This window comes from Heterocephalus glaber, unplaced genomic scaffold (assembly GCF_053883595.1).
Source record: "Heterocephalus glaber isolate CG9 unplaced genomic scaffold, H.glaber_assembly_v1.0 deba00001720, whole genome shotgun sequence".
Lineage (NCBI taxonomy): Eukaryota > Metazoa > Chordata > Mammalia > Rodentia > Bathyergidae > Heterocephalus > Heterocephalus glaber.
The window spans coordinates 1431878-1456326 of record NW_028258433.1 but is presented as its reverse complement, the minus strand read 5'-3'; the positions used below and the strand labels follow the sequence as shown (position 1 = coordinate 1456326).

Here is a 24449-nt window from a genome sequence, read left to right as displayed (position 1 = left end):
TTATAATTGTAGTTTAAAATCTAAGTACAGTTGTCCTTAGGGGTGAGGGTAAGGGGAGATGGTTCCAGGATGCCCTGTGGATACCAGAATTTGGTGATGAATCTTTTATATAAAATGGCATAGTAATGCATACAACCTACCATATCCTTCTGTGTATTTCACATTGTCTCTGGATTACTTACAGTACCTAGTACAATGTAAACATTGTGTAAATAGTTGCTATACTCTATTATCTAAGGAGATAATAACAAGGAAAAAAATGTCTTAAATGTTCAGTGCAGATGCAGGTGTTTTCCTGAATACTTTCTGATCCATGGGTGGTGCAGTTCAGGAATGCAGAACTCATTGACAAAGAGGCCAACTAATTAAAGGTCATTGATATTTGACAGTTTTGTAAGTTGAACAGAAACATAAAGCTAACTTTAAAAACGATTACAGTGTACTAACTTAAAATTTGTAACTTTCATAAGTTAAACTTTAACTTCTGGATAGTGCACAAAAACTCCTACTGGCACAAAAGCAACCTCCTGGGGCTCTCCGAAAAGAAAGGTGCCTCTTAAGCCTTTTGGTAAATGGCTTAATTTATCATCTAATTATTTCTATAAGGCCAGCTCTAACATGCCTATTGTTTAATGGATCTTGTAAGTTTTGTCTTCTGTTCTTTGTTGGCCTTCTCTCATAAGAATTAAACAACAACTCATTTTTTTAAAAGGATAGCAACTTTGGGTGCTGAGGGTGTAGCTCAGTGGAGAAACTTTAGCATGCTCAGTGCCCTGGGTTCAATCTCCAACAACACCTCCCCCTCATTAGTGAGTAAAAACTTTAAAATTATTCCTTCTTTGAAAAGTACCTCTTAAAAAATTATCCTAAATACTGATTTAAATATGATTGAAAGTTTTAACCTTTTTATACACTTTGACATTTTACTTTAACTTGTTCTTGGACCAACTGAATTGGAGCAATCTTGGGCACGTTATTTACTTATAACAAATGCAATTTCAGTAATGCCAATCTGTGATTCACAAGGAGCTACACAGCATTTTTAGAGAGATTTGATTACTCTAAAGCCTGGGCCAACAGAAAAGAGGGACTTAATTTGAGGGCTCACACTGTGTAATAATAGCATCATGTCCACTGCAGTTCCACTTGGGAGGAAATTTCCAACTGGCCTGTTCACTTCATCTTGGTCAGAAGGAAAACGGCTTCTTTCACAGTCCTGTTCACACATGGAGTGGCACAAGTATCCAGAATTGTTCAACTCAGTTGTCCGAAAATTATGGAGCTAGCAAGTAATCCATGCTTTACTCTCTGGTGCTTGAGTCAAAAATTCTCCTTTCACTTGGAAAAACTGTCTCGATTTCTTTCTTTTTAGTTTTCATTATAGAAAGTTTGAGACTCTTACAATAAAAGTTACTCTGATGGACTCATCTCTTCATTTTCTCTCTTTGAAACCATGTGTTGCTGTTTGTTTTGCTTTCTGTATTATAATACGCATGTGTTGATGCTGCTAGATTTATATTATGTAACATCCATAGTTTATGAACATTTAGATTTTTAAAAAAATGTTTACAGTATGAAGTATTCATCTCCAATGACTATGCTAATTATCATTCTTAGCTTAGAAAGTATGCATGGATGCAGAATTTTATGCTATATTTTATTGCTAATTGTATTTGATATTCAGTAGCATTAATGCATTTATCACTTTCATTTGTTTCTTCTTGTTATGGATTGCTCTCCTGCCAAACAACTTGTTACACCAATCCTAAGTAAATTGATACATTATTTATTCATATTTAAAATTTTAATAGATATAATTGTATTCAAGTAAGAATTCATGATATTCTGGAAACGTTAATTTATAAATGAGAACCTCAAGTCCACATGAGGTCATGGCTATCTGGATCACCACTAAGTGACGGTATCACTAGTCACAGGTTGATGCAAATTGTGCAAGCTGAATGGGACTGCAAAGCACAGGCAGCATAAACAATCGTTTTCTTCATAGGCAGACAGAATGTATTCTTCTTAAACTGGAGAGCTTGCTGTCACTTTGAATAATGAGTTGACTAACAAACATATTGTAAAGAATGGGATGATTTTAAACTGATTTTTTTCTTCTTCCTTTTTCAGGGCAACTGTGCTTTATATTCACCCGTCTGTTTCAGAGCTTGTATTTCATGATTGTTGTGTGTGGAAAATAGTCTATTATTTGCCTGACTACATAACACTAGAAATACTAGAAAACATTTTTTCTTCTTTTGGTAGTTATACATAAAGTATCCTCTTATATGTACATTACTGAACTGCTTTAGGAACATTGGCTATAGTCTGACATATTTTGGTACAGTCTTCATTCATCCTTTCAATATATTAAATACCCTTTTCAGGCACTGTGACTGAAGTTAATTGTATAAATTAATTTAAAATACTTTCTTTTTCTTGTTTGATCTAAAAACAAGATTTAACTGAGAAAGCTGTGAAAACGTACCTCATCACCAAAATTGTTTTGTATTCACACACATTATGTCATGCTTCTTGCTAAGAGAAGTAAGTTTTAAGATTGATTTTTCTACGTTGAAGGACCTACAATTTAATTTTAGAGTTAAGATCCATAAACTGTATCTTGCTACATACAATAATTCATATTGTGTATATAGGATGACCTTATAATGAACTTCTAAATTGAGGCACTGGGGGAAGGGTGAAGTAAAAGGAGTTAGTATTCATATAGTAATAGTGACATGACAGATATAAATCAAAATTGTCCCAGGCAGCAATTATATAAGGTCACCAGTGATTGATGGGAATTCTAAGTAAGGAATAAATAGTACAGAGGTCTAATTGGTCACACAGGCCAACGAAAAGTGGCATTAGAATTGACCAGCAGCAATTCAAAAGTCATTCTGGTGATTTTTACCAGGAGGAGATCTATAATGAATGTATCAATTTGGTGGAAGTAGAAATTTGGGTAGGGAGATAGTAGGAGTTGGCCGGAAGAGTTTGGATTGTGAAATAAGATGTCCTAGTTTACTATCATCTATAAAATAGCAATAATAGTTATTACCTCCTACAGTTGTATGATGCCTAATTCTATATTTTACGCAAAAAAGTACTGTTATACTGTGCAACACAAGTTGATTAGTAAATGTTAGCTCTCCAGAACATACTGACAAAATTTTAAACTTTTGAGAGTGTTTGGTGATGTACAAGATGGATTGGGCTGAGAGATTGACAGCAGACAGAATGTGAGAGTTAGAGACTGAGTAAGAAAAAGGAAGAAAAAAGGGTGGGAGGAAATGATGACTAAGCTTTTTTCGCCTAAGTGACTAGGCAAAAGAAGTCAGCAGAAATAAGTTACCTGTTATTAGAAAAATACAAATTCAATTTTTAAAATACCAATTTTGAGGAGACAGCAGAACACCCAATGAGAAATGATCATCTGGCAGTTGGAGAATTTGTTTGGGAATATAGCCATGTGTCACTTGATGGGTATATGTTCTGAGAAGTGCTGTGAGGCAGTTTTGTCACATGTGAACATCATAGAATGTATTTACACAAATGTGTACACCTAGCTATACAGGGGTATTGTGTGTGTATATAGCAAGGATAGTCCTAAGACATATGTACCATATGGTATAGCCCGTTGCTGCTAAGGCCACAGTAAACAAAGCAAAGGAGAATAAATAAAGCACAAGAGAAAATGTGCAATTAAGAGATGTGATTAGCACAAGATGTATGAGGGCACTGCCTGTGGAACACAGTATGCTGTTTAAAGTAAACCTTTTCTTTTAATAAGTAGGAGGACTACACTGAAATAATGATAAAATACTGTATATTAAATGTATAAACCAGTAACATAGTCATTTAAGATTATCCAGTCATACTGTACGTAATTATATATGCTGTACTTGTGTATGACTGGCAGCTTAACTTTTGTTTACATCAGTATCACCACAATATGAGTGATTGCTACTATGCTATGCTGCATGTTGTGATGGATGAGACATCACAAGGTAGAAGGATTTTTTTCCAGCTCCATTACAGTCTTATGGGACTGTCCATCACTGGTCAGATTGGTATTTATGTATTTTGTGTGACTGTTCCAAACAGGTGGCATTGAAACCTTGAGAGTGGATGGATATATCTTGGTGATAGAGTATAGGGTGTGGGGAAAGGGGTGGAGTGATACATGAGAGAACATTGAAAAAGCCAATGTTTGTATTATTGGAGGGGCACAACTGAAAAAGAAGGTCAAAGAAGCTGAATAGTCATCCCAAAGTATGTTTTACCAAACACCAGGATCTGTGGGATGGAAATAGGTAATATAGGAAAGAAAATTGGTGCTCTAGCTAAATATTACAGTGTGTTAAACAAATATATTCACTGTTTTCTGGCCTTTTAACATGTGAAATGTACTTGGCATATCTCTTTAAGGGGGTATGTGAAATTTTGTTTCACAGATTTATCTGAGCACAGAACTCTTAGTATCTTATAGAAGCGGCTAGTGTCCCAGAACACATGCTTTGAGAATTATAGAAACCCAGTGAGAAAACATTTTCAAGAAAGAAAGGGTTAAATTTTTGAGGTATTGCAGAGAGACTGAAGAAGATAAGAAGTAAGGAGTTTTTTGATGATTTTATTAGGTGATCATAAGTGTCCTTTAAGAGAATGCTTAAGTAGCGTGGCTTCATTAGGCAATGGTTTATAGGGAATCAAAGATAGAGCTAGTGATGAGGAAATAAAGGCACTGGATTTTCATCATTCCACCTCTATTCAGATATAGTTTGACTGATAGGAATAACTTGGCTGTTACTAAATGTTTATGTGTCCTGCATGTATTTTTAATGTGCATAACAAAATTGTTGCATTTCTAAATAATATGCCTTTTTGTAAATGCAGATCTCGTGGTGTTAATGCTGGAAGAGACTCTTTTTTTTGGTACCGGGGATCGAACTCAGGACCTTGCACTTGTAAGGCAGGCAGTGGCACCACTGAGCTAAATTTCAGGCCCTGGAAGAGAACTTTTTTTTTTTAAATTAAGTTTATTGGTACATTTTAGATATGCAGTAGAGTTACATTCATCATTTGGATCTTGTACCTTTATATGATGTATCTTGGTTCTTATTTTTTCCCCGGTCCCCTGCCCTCCCTTCACCCCCTCTACCCTTCCCTATTTACAAAGACTTTGTTTCCATTTTTTCCTTTTCTCATGTTTTTTTCTTTTCCTTTCTTTTTCCATACCCTCCCACTTCTCCTATGCCTTTGGACCTTTTCTTCCTATTTCAGTTATCAGTTATACATTTTGATCTTTATTTACACTTTCAGTTTTTCATGCCTGAGAAACTATTCATTATTTACACATGTATGTCCTATTTATTTCACTTAAGAGTATGGCCTCAGTGTACATACGTTTAGCTATAACTGTCTCTAGTTGCGTGTTCTTTATGGTTGACTAGTACTCCATTTTATTAAAAAACCCACATCTTTATCCAGTCTCCAGTTGATGGGCAGTTGGGCTGTTTCCAAATTTTAGCTATTACAAATTGTGCTACTATAAACATGGGTGCGGATATATTGCTGTGGTATGATACTTTTAATTCTTTTGGGAAGATACCCAGCAGGGGAATAGCTGGGTCAAATGGGACCTCTAGTCCTCGTTTTTTGAGGTATCTCTATATTGTTTCCACAGTGGTTGCACCAGTCTGTACTCCCACCAGCAATGGAGAAGGGTTCCTTTCTTCCCACACCCCAACCAGCATTTGTTGTTGGTTGATTTCTTGATAGCAGCCATTCTTTCTGGGGTGAAGTGGAATCTCAGTGTTGTTTTCATCTGCATCTCTCCAATGACCAGTGATATTGAACATTTTTTCATATATTTATTTGCTGCTTTTACTTGTCTGAGAAATGTTTGTTCATTTCAGATGCCCATTTTTGGATTGGGTCTTTATATTTGGTGTGTCTGATATTTTTGAGTTCTTTATGTATTTTAGATAGTAGACCTTTGAGGAATAGCTGGTAAAAATTTTTTCCCACATTGTAGGTTGTCTGTTAGCTCTATTGGTGGTTTCTCTTGTATGCAGGAGCTTTTTAATAAGATAAGATCCCAGTTGTTGATTCTTTGTGTTAATTCTCGTGCTACTGAGGTTTTGTTTATAAAGTCTTTTCCTATGCCAAGGTCTTTGAGAGTTCTAGCTAATTTATCTTCCAGCAAGTTTAGTGTTTCTGTTTTAATATTTAGATCTTTAATCTACTTCAATTTTAGTTTAGTGCATGGGTCTAGTTTTCATCTTTGGCAGGTTGAAATCCAGTTTTTCCAACACCATTTATTAAAGAGGCTATCTTTCCTCCAATGATGGTGGTTGGCTCCTTTGTCAAAGACAAGGTGGCTGAGTATGTCTAGAATTGTTTTTGCATCTTCTAATCTATTTCACTGATCCTCGGGTCTGTTTCTTTGCCATTACCACGCTGTTTTTATCACAGTGGCTTTGTAGTATAGTTTCAGGTCAGGACTGTGATACTCCCTGTCATGTCTCTGTTGCCTAGAATTGCTTTTGCTATCCTAGGTCTTGGAAGAGACTTTTAATAGTCGTCTATCACACAATCTCTGAGAACTACTAGTTTTCATAAGGTGAAAGCACACATTAAAAATATTTTCGGGCCAGAGATTTAACTCAGTGGCACCACACTTGCCTGGGAAGCACAAGGTCCTGGATTTGATAACTGGTACCAAAAAAAAATGTTTTTTTCTAGCCACAGCATCAAATCTACACCATTTCTTCTGTGTTTTCTTAAAAGCATATGAGAAAGATAACCCTTAATCATTTGTGTATTTCTAGGATTTCCATTTTATATGAATCTTAGCCTAATACTTAAAGACTATCTTTGGGTGTATTCTGCTCTTTTATACAAAATGATAGAAATATTTAATTCACAATTATGCTGTAAAAGGGAGAAAGTCACTTTTATATCCTTTGACAGTAAGTCTAAAATTATTTTAAGTACAGCAATTTCAACATTTTAAAAAAGATATAATGCATACTGTAGGACTTATAGCTTACTTTCCAAGTAAAATTTGTCTTCATGTCAATACATTGTACCGAACAAATTTGAACATCAGTAAACCAACTTGAATTTCAGCCACCTGTTTGTGCTGCACTGCCTCCTGAGGTATCGAGTACATTATAGCAAACCCGGAGTACTGTGGAGTTAGCAACTGTGTTTTGATCATTTTTGTATTTTTTACAGCATCTAGCCTAGTGCCTTGCCACATGCATTCATTTATTATTCAGTCTTCTGATATGTCAGCTGAACACTACAGGCATCCTTCCCCCATGGAGATTATGGTATATGAAGGATTCTGAAAAGTTTTCCAGTGAAGAAATTTATTTGAATTTGTGGTATTTTTGTTTAAATTGTGGTGAAGCAGACAAAATAGAAAACTTACCATGTGGAACATTTTAAAGTTACAGTTCAGTGGTATTAATACATTCATAATGGTAACAAACATCACCCCCACCCACTTCTCAACACCTTTCATCTTGAAAAATTGAAACTTTCTATCCATTAAGCATTAAGTCCTCATGATCCCCTTCTCCAGCTCTCCTCCCTTCCTCTCCCTTCCCCTCCCCTCCCTTCGCTTCCCTTCTGCCCTTCTCTGCTTGCTCTCTCTCTTTCTCTCTCAATTCACTGTACCTTACCCTTCTCAGGACTGTTATACCCATATGTTTTTTTGGGTCATTGTTGTCCAGCAAGGTTGATTGAACCCAGGGCCTTCACACTGAGCTATATACCCAGCCCTTTCTAAAAATTTTTCTTATTGTAAAACAAGAACCTGACTAAGTTACCCAGGCTGGGTTTGAACTTGCCTCAGCCTCCCAGAGTGCTGCAGTTAGCTTGGCATTAAAGAAGTGAAAAGGTCTTTCATTAGCGAATACTTAGATGAAAAGTGCATGATATTTTAAAGATAACTGGCTCACATTTATAGACGTCATACATTTAGTGAGAAGGTTATAATTGATACTGTTTATCTTGAGTAAGCCTGAAAGATTCTTACTATAATATAGGGACAGTTAACTGCTGACCAGCCTTTGTATCCAGTTGTTTATCTGGGTGATTGCTTTTAAGATTTCTTCTAAAGGAAATTATGGGAATTCAATGTTTTCTTCCATTGTTGTTACAGTCATAAAATATTCTTGACTGTATATTTCGTGTTTCTAGCCTGAGAGCAAGTTTGTTTTATGGATGGAAGTATAGGATCAAGTCAGTAACCCATCTTATCTTCATTTGAAAACTAAAGCCAATATATATTAAAGTATATGTTAATATAACAGGTCAGAATTCTATTTTTCAAAAAGCCTTACTAAGTGGTAGTATTTACATTAACTGTTTCGTGTTGCTGACAGTAAAGATCCAGGTCCCTGTGATTTTAAGAGAATGAGGTACCTGTTTGAATTACCCACACATCCACAGTGCTACCAAGAAGTTGTTCAGTACCATTCCACATGCTGCACTGTTCATTCAATACAGTCCCCAGAATGCTGAAGCCTGGGCTGCACGTTCACTTGCATCTTAGTACTGCTGAAGACATTCAAATGTTGGCAAATATTGGTTAAGCAGCTCTGTGCCAGACACTGCATCAGGAACTGGAAATGTTTTAGGCAGTGGGTTACTTTATTCAACAACCTAATATTTGGAGCTATTGCTATTTTTGTCATAAGCTTCTTTCCTGAAGCAGTCTTTTTAACTGTTGATTTTAGATATTTTTAACTGCCAGACTTAATACATTCTCAGATTTACAATTGTCATATTCTTCCTTTCCCTACTCATTGAGATTCTTAGGTTCCCACAGGGTAGACAATTTTAAAATCTTACTTCTGCTTTTTGTTTTCATTCTGTAGCTCAGAGCCATCGTCAAATTCTGCTGTGAATTGTGTGAAGCAGGCCTGTGTAAGGAAGGATTAGTAGGGTCTGTGTCAACCCAAAAGTTCATGACCACCTATAAACTTTAAAGAACACATTTTTAATTCTTTTAAACCTATGTTAAACATACCAAGAGATCAAAAGTTTTCAATATTCTCAATATATAGAGTTTTGAAATATGAAAGAATATTATTAATTTAAATAATGTGTTGATATGTGTCAGTTTTCCTCTCTTTGTGCTGTTGGGGATGGAACCTAGCACCTCACACAAATTATCTACCTCTGAGCTACATCCCAAGCCTTTTTATTTATTTTTATTTTTATTTTTATTTTTATTTTTATTTTTATTTTTATTTTAACACAGGATCTTAGAGTTTCCCGGGCTGGGCTCGAACTTGTTATCCATCTGCCTCAACCACCTAACCAGTGTTGGAATCACAGGAATATGCCACCCTGTGCAGCTTTTGTGTGTCAGTTTTAAAATAGTAAAATTCTGAGACCTTGGTAGGAAGAGAATCCTGATGTCTTTAAATCAAATGACAGAAAAACAAAATAGAAAAATGTGCCGCTTAAGATAAAACAGTGTAAGTTTAGTCTTGCTTTACACCCTTTTCAAGCCGTATCAATAAATAATTTGTTTAGCAACCCCTAAAAATTCTGTATTTCACTGTAGTGAATAAATGTAATGGTTTCAGATCTAGGTAATTTGGTTCATAGTTTCTATTTTATAAAAAGCTGCTTCCTAAAGGTAGCTTCACATTTCTTATTTTATATTTTTCTTTCTTGAGAGTATTTGGCTGCTCAGGTTGCCATAACAAAATATCTTAGTCTGGATGGCTTAACTAGTAAGAATTTATTTCTCACAGTTGTGGAAGCTGAAAGTCCAAGATCAGGATCCCAATATGATTAGATTCTGGTGAAGACCGCCTACTCTGTATGTGTGTTGGTGGGCACAGAGACAGGAAATACCAGTTGAGTACACAAGTTCTTCCTCTTCCTCTCTTTCCTCTTAGAAGATCACAGTCCTACTGATTACAGCCTCTCCCTATGGACCTCATTTAACTTTACCTCCTAAAGACCCTGTCTCCAGATACATTCTCTTTGGGAGTTAGGCTTTCAACCTAGGGGTGAGATGCTAGGACTGGCATCATCTGTGATTGTGATTAAGTATATCAGTATCTTGTCGGGTATAGTGGTGCACACCTGTAATCCCAGCATTTGAGAGGCAGAGGCAGGAGGATTGCTGCAAGTTCAAGGCTAGCCTGGGCTACATAATGAGTTCAAGGCCAGCTAGAACTACACAGCAAGATCCTGTCCCAAAAAACCAAACAAACAAGATATAGTAGTTCTGTCAGAGTCATGATGGTATTGTGGTAGATACCAGTTTATTCATTGTAGACTCTAGCATATTAAAGTTTTTCTAGTATGTTTAATAAGAAAAAATATACATTGTTAATAAAGAGGAGAGCTAGGGTAATCTGGAACTTGGCACTATGCAACTTGGTACAATGACATTCTCTGTTATTTATATATAAAGAAGCTAAGCTAGATTACTAGTCCTAGGGCTTATCTCTGGACCAGACCCAACTTTTAGTAAGGTCTTTTTTGACTCTTTAACAGAGGGCAAGAGCTGTAGAAAGCCATGCTTGTATTTGTGACTTACGGTGATTTTAAAAAATAATATCAAGCTAACACATTCATGATGGGGCCATAATGCATATGTCTCACTGCCAGGTGGCTTGAACCACCAGCGGTGCATGCATGATGATCCCATTGGGCGGCTCTTTATTTTATTACTAAAAAGACCAGTAAAAGTGATTAGATCCGTTTACACCATTAGTGATACAAGCTGCCTGATGGGACAGGCATGCATGTACTGCCAGTGGTTTAAGACAGATAAAAGCTAAAAACTGTAAAAAGTGAACATTTTGGAAAGTGTTTGGAATTATGTAAGCAACTAACTTTCTCTCTCTCTCTTTCTTTTCCTTCCTTCCTTCCTTCCTTCCTTCCTTCCTTTCTTTCTTTATTTCTTTCTTTCCATCTATCTATCTTTCTATCTCTTGGAAATGTGAATCCTGGGATCCCTAACTAAAATATTTTTTATCCTGTTTAGTTGATAAGACCTGTAGGGTTAATACTTTTATTAGATTTAAAATTAAAAATTATATTCTGTAGTAATAGTGATACCTACAAAAGTCTAATTCTGAGTGTTGTTGGAGTAAATTTAAAAGCATTAAGTGAATTTTTAAGAAAGAAATTTAAAAGCATAAGATTTAAAAATAAATTTTAAAAGCATTAAAAGCATAATTTAAAACCATAGAAATTTAAAAGCGTAAGTGAATTTTGGTTTTATTTGTTCATTTATTATGGCATCTGTAACACACACAAACTGAAATGATAAGAAATAAAATCATATGCCAAATTGTTACTCTTTTTTTTAAAAAAGCTTGATAGATTTGAAGTAAATAACCACAATGTGGAAGTAATAATAACTTATGAGTATTATTGAAATGAAAAGTTGATGTAAGCTATTTCTGTGTTTTAAAAATTTTAGAATTTATGTTAAGAGAATCCTTATCTTTCAGATAAATTTGCGACTCATCTTGGTGAGTGGAAAAACAAAGGAGTTCCTGTTTTCTCCTAATGATTCTGCTTCTGACATCGCCAAGCATGTATATGACAATTGGCCAATGGGTGAGTGATATTTTTCTCTCAAGGATGAACAGTGCTAATTCTCTATTCCTTACCTTTTTTCACAAAACCAATCTGAAAAAGTTATAAATCTATAAAATGAAAAAGAACAGAAATACCTGAGGGTGTCATGCTCAGACTTAAAAGGAATCTCTGTATCCTTTCTTGGACTTTGCCCTTCAGCTTTCTCACTCTGAAATAGTAAAGAAACTCAGTAGAATTGTTAGTGTAAGCCAAAAATATTTTTTTAAAAGAAAAAATAATAGTTGATACACATAACGCTTTCATACTGTTAAACTTATTTATTTTAGCATGAGGATAATGATCTACTAATAATTTCTTTTTTTTTTTGGTACCAGGGATCAAACTTAGGACCTTATACTTGTGAGGCAGGTGATGGCACCACTGAGCTAAATCCCTGGCCCAATAATTTCTTTTTTTAAAATTAATTTGATTGGTACATTTTAGGTATACAATATAATGACATTCATCATTGGCAATTTGTACCTTTACATAATATATCTTGGTTCTTATTTTTTCCCCATTAAACTTATTTTTACCAAACAAAAAAGAAAGAAAAAAAACTATCTTTAACAAATTAAAATAGTTTCTTTGGTCTATTCTATAAATAGCCTGCTTAAAATTAAATCGGAAATAAAGGTAACTTTTAATTCATGTCATTGCACGTGTTCCCGACAGGGTCAAGAAAGGCCAAATAGTTTTGGAGAGTATGTTTGGTATTCCTTCCTTTCTCTACTTTTTTCTATCTAGTAAAACGGTCTTACCTCCCTTTCCTGTGAACTTCCTCAAGTGTCATTGTGACCCTTTAAATGGTATGCACAGTAAAGATAAGACTGTTTCAGCTGATTTTATGTAATTTTATTAGCAAAAGCAATTTGAACTTTTAAAGGATAGGACTTGCTTCAACAAAGAACATAGTGTGTACAAAATGAATCAATTAGATCAGTATTTCTCAACTTTAAATATCATAGGGAACCATTTTTAGAGGTAGAAATCTCTTTTAGACCCCTTAGTACTTAAATTATTTTTATTATGATGTACATTTTAAAATGTAGAAACATAAAGCCCAGTTAAAATTATTCATCTTTGTTAACTCATAAAAACCATAAAACTAAAATGGATCTATAAGGAAAATGCAAATATAACTCTAAAACTGATAGTGTTCACAGTAATGACACTGATTTGCTAGTGGTGTATTTTTGCTAAAGCTACTTTACTGCTTGCATCATGAATGCCTGTGTTCCTGCATGGTGCATGGTGACCCAGTTGTCTGCACTTACTACAGTCTTTATTCATACACTGCACCATTGTCATCCAGTTTCTTTTAGAAAGAATGCATCATTTATGTCTTAAGTCGGCTCCTGCTCTTTTTTCATTAATCTCTTGACAATTAAAGAAGTACTGACTGCTTGACAACATTACAGTCATAAACCTGATGCATACATGGGCACTAAAATCCCATCTACCTTTGGTTATCCAGTGGTCATTTGAATCATCTAGAGGTCACTTCCAAATCATCAAAATGAAAACAATTTGAAAGTTCTTAAATAGGACTTTCCGACCGTAAGAACATGTCTTTGTGGGTTCATAGGCCTGAGTTTGAGAAATAACTAATTTAGGCAAATACTTTAAACTAGTAGATATTTTTGTTCAGTTGGTAACCAAGAAGCTAGTTCCTAAATGAGAGAGGAACTGAAACTAAAAGTCACAACTGAGAAGGAATCGCAGAAAAGCTTGAGGCTGTAAGAATACTGGGTGTTCTTTATAGACAGGCCAGGATAATGATCAGTATGAAAAGCATTTTAAGTGCCAGAGTGATTTTGTGATAGGTGTATTACAAAAGATTACTTTTATGAGTCTTTTTTGGAGGAAAGCAGGGAGCTTGAAGATAGCTTTTGATATATTGTAGAAAAGGTAATGTAAGACAAAAGAGATAACCCCTCTCAAAAATTTTATTTGGGCAATAGTTCAACTTGAGATAGAAGAAATACTTTTATTTCTTAATTATTTCACTTAGTTACTAAAATCAGTGTAACTCTTGATTCATCAAGTACAGAACATGTCTTTGCCATTTAAAAAGATCCCAAGTGAACAATCATATCAGTATTGAAAATTGATTGTATCAGTTAGAAGTTACTTGCATGAAAAAACTTTTTAATGTCTACTCTTTCCTTAGTTTGCCAAATCTATTCAGCAAATTTAGATACTTCAAAAAAGAAATTATTTTATTTTATGTAAAATATTTAAATTAAATTTAAATATACTTAGGTCTACATTTATCATGTAAGTTCAGCAAATGTAAATATTTATTAATACTAATACCAAAGCTATTTCCTGATTGTCTTTTATTTTCTTTGTACAGTTTTCTAGATTGCATATTTATATAATACCTTCTAATATGTGTTATTTTGGGGATTTCTTCTGGGTAGTCATCATGAATAAGATGAGGTAAAGTTATGTCTTCTGTATTGTTTGCCAGTTGACCTAAAAAAAGATAATATATCACCACTATCTAATACATTTAAGTTCTTTTTAAAGTCTTTGTTAGACTTGTTTCTAGCTTTTGCATATACATTTTTACAAGTACAACTATTGGAACATTGTAATATTGTCTGCTGATTATTGGTAATTGAAACTAATTTTCAAATGGTATATTTTTTTACTAGGATTAGATTTTTCCCAACTATTTGGTTTAGTTGTTTAATCTGTAGGCCTGTAATATGGCACTCTTTCTGTAAGAAACAAAAGCTAGTTAGTCTCTTTTGCATCTCCTGGTATCTAAGGAGTCCAAAAGAAAGGCTGCAGTGAATGCAACTGATTTGGGTTCAGATTTTTAAAACAGTGCAGTAGTGCCTCAATTATATGTTGAAATGCACCTAATCAGTTCCCTGAATTCTTTTCAGACTGGGAAGAAGAGCAGGTCAGCAGTCCAAATATTCTACGACTTATTTATCAAGGACGATTTCTACATGGAAATGTCACATTAGGAGGTAATAATCAAATTTGTAACGGATTTAATGTTTGTATCATGCATTACAAATGTTGCATTATTACTCTTTTATTTTACATGCTAATATCTTTTAATTTATTGTAAAAATCCTAGTAAATTTGACTTTGAATTCTGCCTATTTTTGGTGTGCATACCTCTTTACATTTTGCATTTCATTAAAATTAATATTAGCACCTTATGAAATAAACTATCAGAGTATAGTAGGAGTCCATACCTGCCATTTTACAAATGTAATTTTATTGTACTTCTGGATAATTTAGTTATATTTTAGGGTTAAAATTTGATATATAAAGTAGGAAAGGTTTATGATAATTGGTTTTTAAATATATGAAGAAGTGTTTTCAGTTTGACTCCAACTAATATGATTACTAATCATGTGAGAATAAAGGTAAACGATTGCCATGAGTGTAGCAGTCTGGTGTTAGTGATTGCAAAGACAGATTTAGGAACCAAACTGTAAATTGTGTCTTCCCTCCACTGCTTGCCCATCAGGAAACTCAGGCAAGAACCTTGGTTAACAAAATGTCTGTGTCCCAGTTTCTTCATCAGTAATAGGGGTTACAATAGTGCCTACCTCATAATTTGGGAAGAATGAATTAGTTTATATAGAGTACTTAGAAGAGTGATTGACACATGGCAAACACTTTAATTATTAGCTCTTCTTTATATGTGATTGGGGAAGTATAGCTCAATAGTGCCCTCTTATGGGACATTTTCTACCATGCTTAGGGTTGATTTTGCATTTACTATATGCATTTTAAATATATTCAGATAATTGGAAATTTGTAGGCAAATTAAATAGTCGCTTAAATATATCTTTGTTTCTATATAGTCAAGCTTTTCCTTCTAAACTTGACAATGAAATATTTAATCTGTTTTTCTTTAAAGGTAGAATACTTCATTCATTTTTTTAAACATACATTTATTGAACTCTTCTTCTGTTCTAATACCATGACTTAGATATACAGGGAAAATAAGACAAAAATCTCCCATGAAGGTCTTTGAGTATTACATAGGACAAAAGATAAAATCTACTGTGTTAGGGGGGCTAGAACAGATGAATAAAATGATTTTAACAGTGTCAAGTTGGTAGGACATTTCACTGTGTAGTCTCACATATAACCAAGTTCTGGTACAGTGTTGTTATAATTGATCTAACAAATGCTGTTGTCTATAAGAGATAGCTACCATTTAAAACTAGAGCTTTAGTTGATCATGGTGGCGCACTTCTTTAATCTCTGCACTCAGGAGGCTAAGGCAAGAAGATCACCACAAGTTCAAGACTAGCCTAGGCTACATAGTGAGTTCAGTTCAAGGCCAGCCTGGACTATGCAACGAGACTCTTGTCTCCAAAAAACGAAACAAAACAATACACTAGACCTTTTTTCACCTCTAGTTTTTTCCATAGTTTTCATTTAGTTAGGTGGACCAGTCTTGATGTACAAATTACCCTTTAGCTCCCTGGCTATATTGTACAATCATTAAAAATGGAGCCATTTTCTAACCTTTTTAAAAATTCTGTGTGGCTTTAAGATCTTGAGTTAAAATTGATAAATGTTGCTTGAATTTAATCTGACTAGATGAGTGAATCTTGAGATTCACTATCTCTTTCTATGTTTTGATATATGGGAACAATTTTCCATCAACTCCACTCATTAATAATGTTATGGCCCCAGTGTTCCAATATCATATTAAAGATACAGAATTTGCATTCAATCAAAATCATTGACTCCCATTAAATTATGAATTTTTACCTGTAATTTTTTGGTATTTGTTTTAGAATATACCAGATTGACTTATGTCATTATTGTCATTCTGTTACTATAAGTCTTTCCAGAAGTACAGTGAACCACCTCTGGCCTTAGTGATTTAGATAGTATGGGAGCCTGGACTATTCATTTAATCATTACAGCTGGATATTTGATCAGATTTGAAAAATACTGTTCAACTGTTTGTCTTTTCAGTCTCCCTGTGTTCTTAAATATCCATAAAAAAGATGATATCACACACAGTGATAGCAGCTATCTTCAAATATTTGAATGGCTATTGTACACGAAAACTAGCCCTGAGAAAATTAGACTCAGGACCAATAACTGAAAATCAAAGGCAGACAATTTTTTAAATTCAATGTAAGAAAAAATATGTATTCTGACGCCTGCCTCGCAAGTGCAAGGTCCTGAGTTTGATGCCTGGTAGCAAAAAAAAAAAAAAAAAGAAAGAATATGTGAATACATTGAGCTGTCCAGAGAAAGAATGGCTCACTATGGGAAGGAGTGAGATCCTTGTCTTAGGAAGTGTTTAAGTAGTGAGTGATATAAAGTAGTGGGGATTCAGCCAAGGTGGGGATACAGTCGTTCTATGAATGGCTAATGGAGGTGTGGATACTCTGTTCCCCTTTTCTCTTTCTCTCTTTTCTTGCTTTCACAAGGTCTTACTGTGTTGCCCAGGCTGGCCTTGAACTCCTAAGTTTAATCAGTCTTCCTGCCTCAGTTTCCCAAGTAGCTGAGACTATAGGCACGTGCCACTGTCCCCAGTTTCTCTGCCATTCTTAAAATTCTGTGGCTAAGTTTCAGGTTTAAATTTCTGGTTATCGAGTTTCTTTTTTGAGGTGTAGCCTTGAAGTCCCATGGAATTTCAGTTCACTAAAGGAAGTGTGGTCAACAGCCTTAGTGATAGGAGGGTGAAAAAGATGATCAGCCAGAGCTTTGGTGGTCAGTGCATTCTAGCTCTGTGCTTCCCAAAGTGTGCTTCTGAGATGACAAATGCGAGAATCACCTCTGCTAAATATACATTTTTATCTTTTTAATATTGATTGGTTGTGGTGCTGGTAATGTAATGTAGGGCCGTGTGCATGTTGGACAAGTGCTCTACCATGGAGCTACACCCCCAGCCTCTGAGGTACTCATTTTAAAATGCAGATGCATCACTATATCCCAGTTTTACTTACAGGTGATTTTTTATATACATTAAAGGCTGAAACCTCTCTTCTAGATATTGTATAGTGTCATGGTAGAATGACAAAGCATCCACACTCAAGAGAAGAGAAAGCATTTTAGATTCTGTTATTTTTCCTTCACCTTTAGTATTGTTTGCATCAGTATTTACTGTTTGTAGTTTGTAGTTAGCAAAGAGAAAGTAGTTTTATGTATCAAAACAGTACAACTCTGGAAACAATGCCACAAGTTACATGTACTGGCTGCTTCTGGTTTTATTCAAAGAATAAATGAGAAAAACTTTTAAAGACTTGATTAGAAAACTATCATTACTAATACTGAAGCAGTGAATCTAACCTTTTTGGAAAATTATTTTCTAACAGATTGAAAGTAGATATTTAAAATTAAGTTTATTTCCTATTTCTACATAAAGTAGATGATGTACTTAGAGTATCTCTTAATCCAAACTTTTACGCTTAAAAATGTTTTTTGTGTCTATAAAAGGTGATCACTGATATTAACCAATTAATTGTATATTTTCTCTTAGCTCCTTCTTTAAATAATACAGATATATGTGTCAAACTAATAGTGGCCATAGGTGGAAACAATCACTTTTAAATTGTGAAAGTTATCTCTGGTAATACTAACTTAATCTCAGCTTGTAGAGATCTTTTCTTTGTTAAGAAGTTCTGTCTGTTGAGGAAATCATACAAAAAGCAATTCCATCTTTAAAATGGATAGTGATTTTTTTAACAGGTCAAAGTATATGTAATAAATTGTCTTCTGCTTTTTCTCTAGCATTAAAACTTCCTTTTGGCAAAACAACAGTAATGCATTTGGTGGCCAGGGAGACATTGCCAGAACCAAACTCTCAAGGTAAGCCATGCACTGGAGAAATATCTTACTTGAGCCACTAAGATAGGCATTCAAAAATGGCTAGGTTTTTCTTAAGACATTCTGAAGGAGGGGAAGATTTCATGGCTTATGAGTAGAGCTTGGCAAGCAAACAATCACACATTTTTGGAATATGCTAAAATTAAAAGAGCATTCATTACAGCCTTTTAATTTAAAAAATGCAGACCTTTAAAAAAAAAACTGCTATTATACTTTGGTGCCCCCATTCTAGTGTTCTTATTCATAAACAAGCTTTTCTTCGTTTTGTCTAGGTCAGAGGAATCGTGAAAAGACGGGAGAGAGTAATTGTTGTATAATCCTGTAAACACTGTCTGCCTAGTGTGGTGTGATACAGTCTTTGTCTTTCATGCTGCTGGGACAGAAGAGACCCAACATAGCTTCAGAAACCTTTAGGAACAGCCTGCCTGCAAATCCATGGACTGAATTATCCCATGAACACTGTCATCTTTTCTCATGAAAGTAAAATGAACCAAGAACATTTTTCACTATGATTTTTTATTTCTTGTATTTTTATGTTGAACACTTTTAAAATATATTGGCTTTTGAATGCAGTTGATCTCCCAAAAAAAGTTAACAAGTTATCTTTCAATAGCAGAAACGATTTTGCTGCCACAAAAATTTTCATTACCAGAACTAACAAATCAAGTATTCCAAATACAGTTTGCACTAAAAAAGATCATTATTTTCCTCATCAGCAGAATTATAATAGTTTATAGTATCTAGAAATACTCATATATACAATTCCACATTGGAAGACACCCAGCAATTAATGAAGTTAATTACTGGGCCAACTTGAGAGGAAAAATGGAAAAGAAACTAAAATGTTGGTTGAATTCTACCAAAGTCAGCCACAATGGCTGTACTGGCACAGAATATTAATCTGAGGGTGACTATTTTCACTGCAACAAATGAAAAAACAAAATGTGCCTGTTGTTTAAAGCACTCAGTAGAGGGCTGATGAAACTAATTTTTTCCTTTAACCCATGCACTCTCGAGTCCTGCCGTTGCTGAGTGCTTATTCAGACAGCGCAAGGGAGGGGTGAGAGTGCGTTTTCTAGCCTTAATGTAGGAGCGTGCCAGGGGCACAGAGGCTTTCATTCTCACGCAGAAATAGTAGAAAACCTCACTGACTGATCAGTTTTATGTATTTGAATACCAGAAAATTGGACATTTCCATAATTACTGCCCAACTGTGACTGTCCAATGTTATGCTTACTTAGAGAGTTCAGATGAACTCTTAAAATTACAAAAAAAAAGCTCAGTACTAGTTTTGTTTCTTTATGTAGTTTGCATTTGATATTAGTGCTTGCAACTGTATGAAAATCAAAAGCTGATTTTTTTTTTTTAGGCATACAAGGCATACATGATTAAGGATGCCACTTTTATTTTATACCAATAATTTAAAGATTGATATGCTAAAAACAATTTGCACAGCACTAAAGCATGAACTAGTTTCATCTAAACCTGTAAAAAATATGAAAGATTTTATATTTTTTTCACTAGGAAGAAATCTTCCTGGATGAAATTACAAATATGTGTAGAATATATTTAATAAAAGTCTTATAAAATAACTAACTATAGAACTTACATAAAGTTTGGCGTGTAGTACATAGAACAATATTCCATATAAATAACTTTAGCCTTTTTAAAAATGAAGTTGCAAGCTGACATTATGTTCTATATTTAATAAGTGTTCATGACCCTTCAAGCATTAAGTATAAAAGGTTTCAAATGGTCAGCTTTCTTTAAATGCAATCAGGTTATTTTATTCATTGTTAATGCTTTGATGAAAAGGCTTTATATGCAGTAGATCTACAAAAATATTGTTCATACTGATGAGAATTAAATTTGTATAGAGCAGAGTTTTAAAATGAATGTAAATAGCACTAAACATTTTCTTTCTGCAACCTGTACTTACAGACTCTTTCTGTAAACTAAATAAAAAAGATATTGTAGTGCATTTTCGTGATCACTTTAAAGGTCTTGATTAGGTCGATAATTGTTTAAGCACTGCTTCATCCATGTTAAAAAATGTTTTCTACTTTTATTTCTGAATCTTTTGAAGTTAATTAATATTCTCTTCTTGGTTTGGGAGTATTCCCAGTGTATCTTTGATATTTAACCTGGTTAGTTTGTTCTTAGTTACAACAATGAATAGAATTATGTAGTCTCTGTTATTGCTACAATGTTATTTCAAGAGATGTTAAATATTTATATGCTTTGTTGACTAGCTCAAATGTGAATTCTGTTAGTGTTGACTAAAGAAGAATCTGATAATTACCTAATTGAGCCATTAGCCTATATGGCTGTATTCTTTTTTTGTAAAACAAACCACTAGTAATTACGTTTTTAGTACCTATTTTGATTCTAATTACTCTCCAGTTTTTCCAAAGTTAAAGACTGTCAGTTAATTGTGATTGCATTTTTATGATGGTTAAAAATATTCCCTGTTGTGGCCAGGGATGTAGCTCAGTGATTCTGTGCCTGCCTGGCAAGCGCAAGGTCCTGAGTTTGATTCCTGGTACCAAAAACACAAAAACAAAAAATATTCCCTATTGGTTTTTAATATATCTTTCTGTGGTTCCCATATCATATATTTCCCTTTCATAAGACCAAGAGTTTTCTCAGTGGGATAAACTTGTTCTAGTAGAAAAGAATTAGGTCACTCAATAACTAATATCATAGTTGTAAAAGTTGAAAAATAAGAATAAAAATAGCAGTAAAATTATGTACTGAAAACACCAAAACTTTAGATGCCTTAATAGTGTGTATACATAAAAGCACTCAACTATCCCTCTGAAACACTTCTATGGACTGCCTGATGGTTAAAATATGATTGATCATATCCAAGGCTACTATTGAAGATCCCTCTGCCAAAAGCAGCAGTGCACTTACCTAAAAGTGAGAGCTGCATGGATCCAGTAATGAAAATAAAGCCTGAATTATGGGCCTGTGCCCTTGCCCAGCACTTGGTATCTAACTCATCTTTAAGTGTTCTGAACAAGGCAAAGCTTTTCTTTATTAAAACCTCAGCATGTCTCCCTGATCTGAACTATTTGCTTTCTCTTCAGGATAAGTTGTATCTTATCATGAAAAATATAGTATCTGACATCATATTAAATGAGGTTTTCTCATGACAAACATCTATCTTCAGTTTTATGAACTTATTTTCACCGATGTTACAGTAATTTCTGTTAGCTAGGTGTGGTAAAGTGTTTAATGTGCAAAGAAATTAAAACTTTCTTCATCTGTGGTAGAATATTTCTCTTCTTTTAAATAACTTCCATTCATAACTTTGGTGTCGTTTTCTCATCTTTGTCTCTACTCATTTTCTCTTTTTTCTTCTTTCCAGTTTATTCTCCAGTAACATTCAACATGGTACCAGCCTATGTTGGTACCAGCCTATGGCACCAGCATGATAACATTCAACATTGGTACCAGCATAGTACTCCGCTATATTTTACCAAATGCTTTCGTGTCAAACACATTGTTGACTGTTGGGGTTTCTATCTTTTTGCCAGTACTGTTTTGTAATATAGTCACTTGTTAGCCAAACAGAGTGGTTGCATGGGAGGAAGGCTTGAAAGAGAGCATAGTTGAAACAAGATTTCAGGTTCTGGCAGTTACCAGGCACCATGTCCAGAGCCAAGATGGAGCAGGGTTCTTGGACATGGCATTAGGTGATCAAGGCTGACTCCTGGCATATCCTGCAACCAGCGTGCTTTCTTCAGAAGGCTATAAAGATGTGGCTCTCTTGTGCCCAAAAGAACTGAAAGACTTCATGGACAGTGTGAGAAACATCTGATTCTTTGCCATCAAAGCTTATGGTTTTTGAAAGGGGTGTCAAATGTTTGCTATTTAAACTATTTTTAATATTCTCCTTTCTTTTTCAAAATGACAGCTTTCAGGAAATATGGAGTAGACATAGTAAAACATTTGGGAATAGTAAATCTCAGTCTCCTTCATATGATTCAACCAATAATGAAGGAGTTGGGTAAACATAGTTTCCTAAAGTGGCTCCAGAAGTGAATTGGTTTTTTGGATGTCTTAGGTACAGAGTCTTAACAGTTTTAGGATGCAATTATTATACATCCAAATTTGTTTTCTACAAACATTTCTTGAAGCTGATTTGGTGTAGGGAAGTCTGCCATGCAGTGGGGAAAACTGCTGTCACAATACAAGGGGGGTCACAGAATTCAGAGGGAAAAGAGACTGATCCTTAGCAACCCTGGAACCTCAAGCTTTTTAGTCTGTCCAGACCCTACATAGAGGAAGACAATTTGGGGCTTGTTCCATTCTCAGGCATCTGCCAAATAAGATAGAAGTTTTTCCCCTGCATTCTGGAGCCTGGCTCCCCTCACACTCAGGAGAGTCACATGGTAGTTTTCCTTGGGGACACTACTTAACTGGGTTCCACTAAGCATTCTTTTTCATCTGACCGTTATCTCCAACTTGATTCATATTATTCAGTTCTCAAAATTCAGTACCCTGAGAACAGCTGGGCTTTGGAGTCATGCCTGCTTTTGAGCCTGGTGACTTTGAACAGGTTACTTAATATTTGACCACCGTTTTTCATATACAATATTAATATAATACTTGTAGGTTTGGTGTAAGGATTATTTTTAAATCTTTACAACACCACTTTGCCCAAGAACTTATATGGCAAACCTGTTAGAAGACTTTATGTTGTAAATACAGAGCTAGACATCAATGGGTACTCCAAACTTGTTTAAAGTAGCTTTAAAAAGGTCAGAGAAAATGTGGATGATGATGATGTTCAAACACATTCAAAAGGAAGAAAGAATGGGAAAATCTCATTAGAAGAAAAATAGAAGATCCTGCAAATCATCAATGAGACACAACCTCTTATTTACATACCAAGCTGTAGAGCATGGACAATAAAAATTGGTTGTATTAACATACGGACATAAACCTGACTTTGAAACTTGTGATGGGATTACATGATTACATTATTCAAACAGATCTGATCAAAGTGAGAAACAGCACTGTATGGAACTTCAAAAACCTAGGGAGGTGAGTGAGCAAGGAGTGATTAATGATGAAAGAGACAACATGATCATGAGATGATACTGTATGTTTCTTCAGGTTACAGCTGTTGACTTGCACATGACTACATCAGGAAACACTTGAGGCAAGATACTGAAGTGATGCAGTGGTTTGAAGACACTCTGTTCCTTACTTGCTAAGTCTGATTAATTCTTTTTAACTTTAATTTTTTATTTGTACATATACATATTGATCACATTCATCATAGGAAATTTGTACCTGTAAATAATATAAATTATTTATTCCCATTCCACTCCCCTCCAACCCTTCTTCAGCTCTCCATCTACAAAAGCTATATTTCACTTTTTTTTCTATTTTCTGTTTTTCCCTTTTCCTCCCCTTTCTCCTCCCTGCTCCCTTGTTCCCCTTCCCATTTGAACATATTCTTCCCACTTCCCAATATCTGTCCTCCATCATGCTGCTCATTTACCCTTTGGGTATCTCACACAGGAGACAATGCAATTTTTAAACTTGTGTATCTGATTATTTCACTTAAAATGATGGTCTCAAGATGCATCCATTTTTCTTCAAGAGTCTCAAGTTTATCCTCCTTTATGGCAGAGTAGTACTCCATTGTATACAAATACCACATTTTCTTTACCCAATCATCTGTTGATGGGCATATTGACTGTTTCCAAGATTTAGCTATTATAAATTATGCTGCTATAAACATGGGTATGCATATATCACTGTGGTATGATGCTTTTAACTCTGAGGAAGATACTTAGAACAGCTGAATCAAATGGAACCTCTAGTTTTAGTTCTTTGGGGTGTCTCCATATAGATTTCCATAGTGGTTGTACAAGTTTACACTCCCACCAGCAATGGAGAAGCATTCCTTTTCCCCCACAGCCTTGCCAGCATTTGTTAATGGTTGATTTTTTGATGAT

The 24449-nt window shown here is 34.7% G+C and overlaps 1 protein-coding gene across 3 annotated transcripts in view; it reads left to right on the top strand.

The window, feature by feature from the left end:
* Window positions 1-21637, top strand: part of Ubl3 (ubiquitin like 3) — a 64133-nt gene extending 42496 nt beyond the window's left edge. For all 3 annotated transcript variants that reach the window (XM_004854789.4, XM_087199547.1, XM_087199548.1), the window contains exons 2-5: window positions 11508-11616; window positions 14538-14624; window positions 18376-18453; window positions 18744-21637. In XM_004854789.4, the coding sequence (XP_004854846.1) occupies window positions 11508-11616; window positions 14538-14624; window positions 18376-18453; window positions 18744-18796 (327 nt within the window). In that variant the 3' untranslated portion in view covers window positions 18797-21637. The remainder of the gene's footprint in view (window positions 1-11507; window positions 11617-14537; window positions 14625-18375; window positions 18454-18743) is intronic.
* The last annotated feature ends 2812 nt before the right edge of the window (window positions 21638-24449 follow it).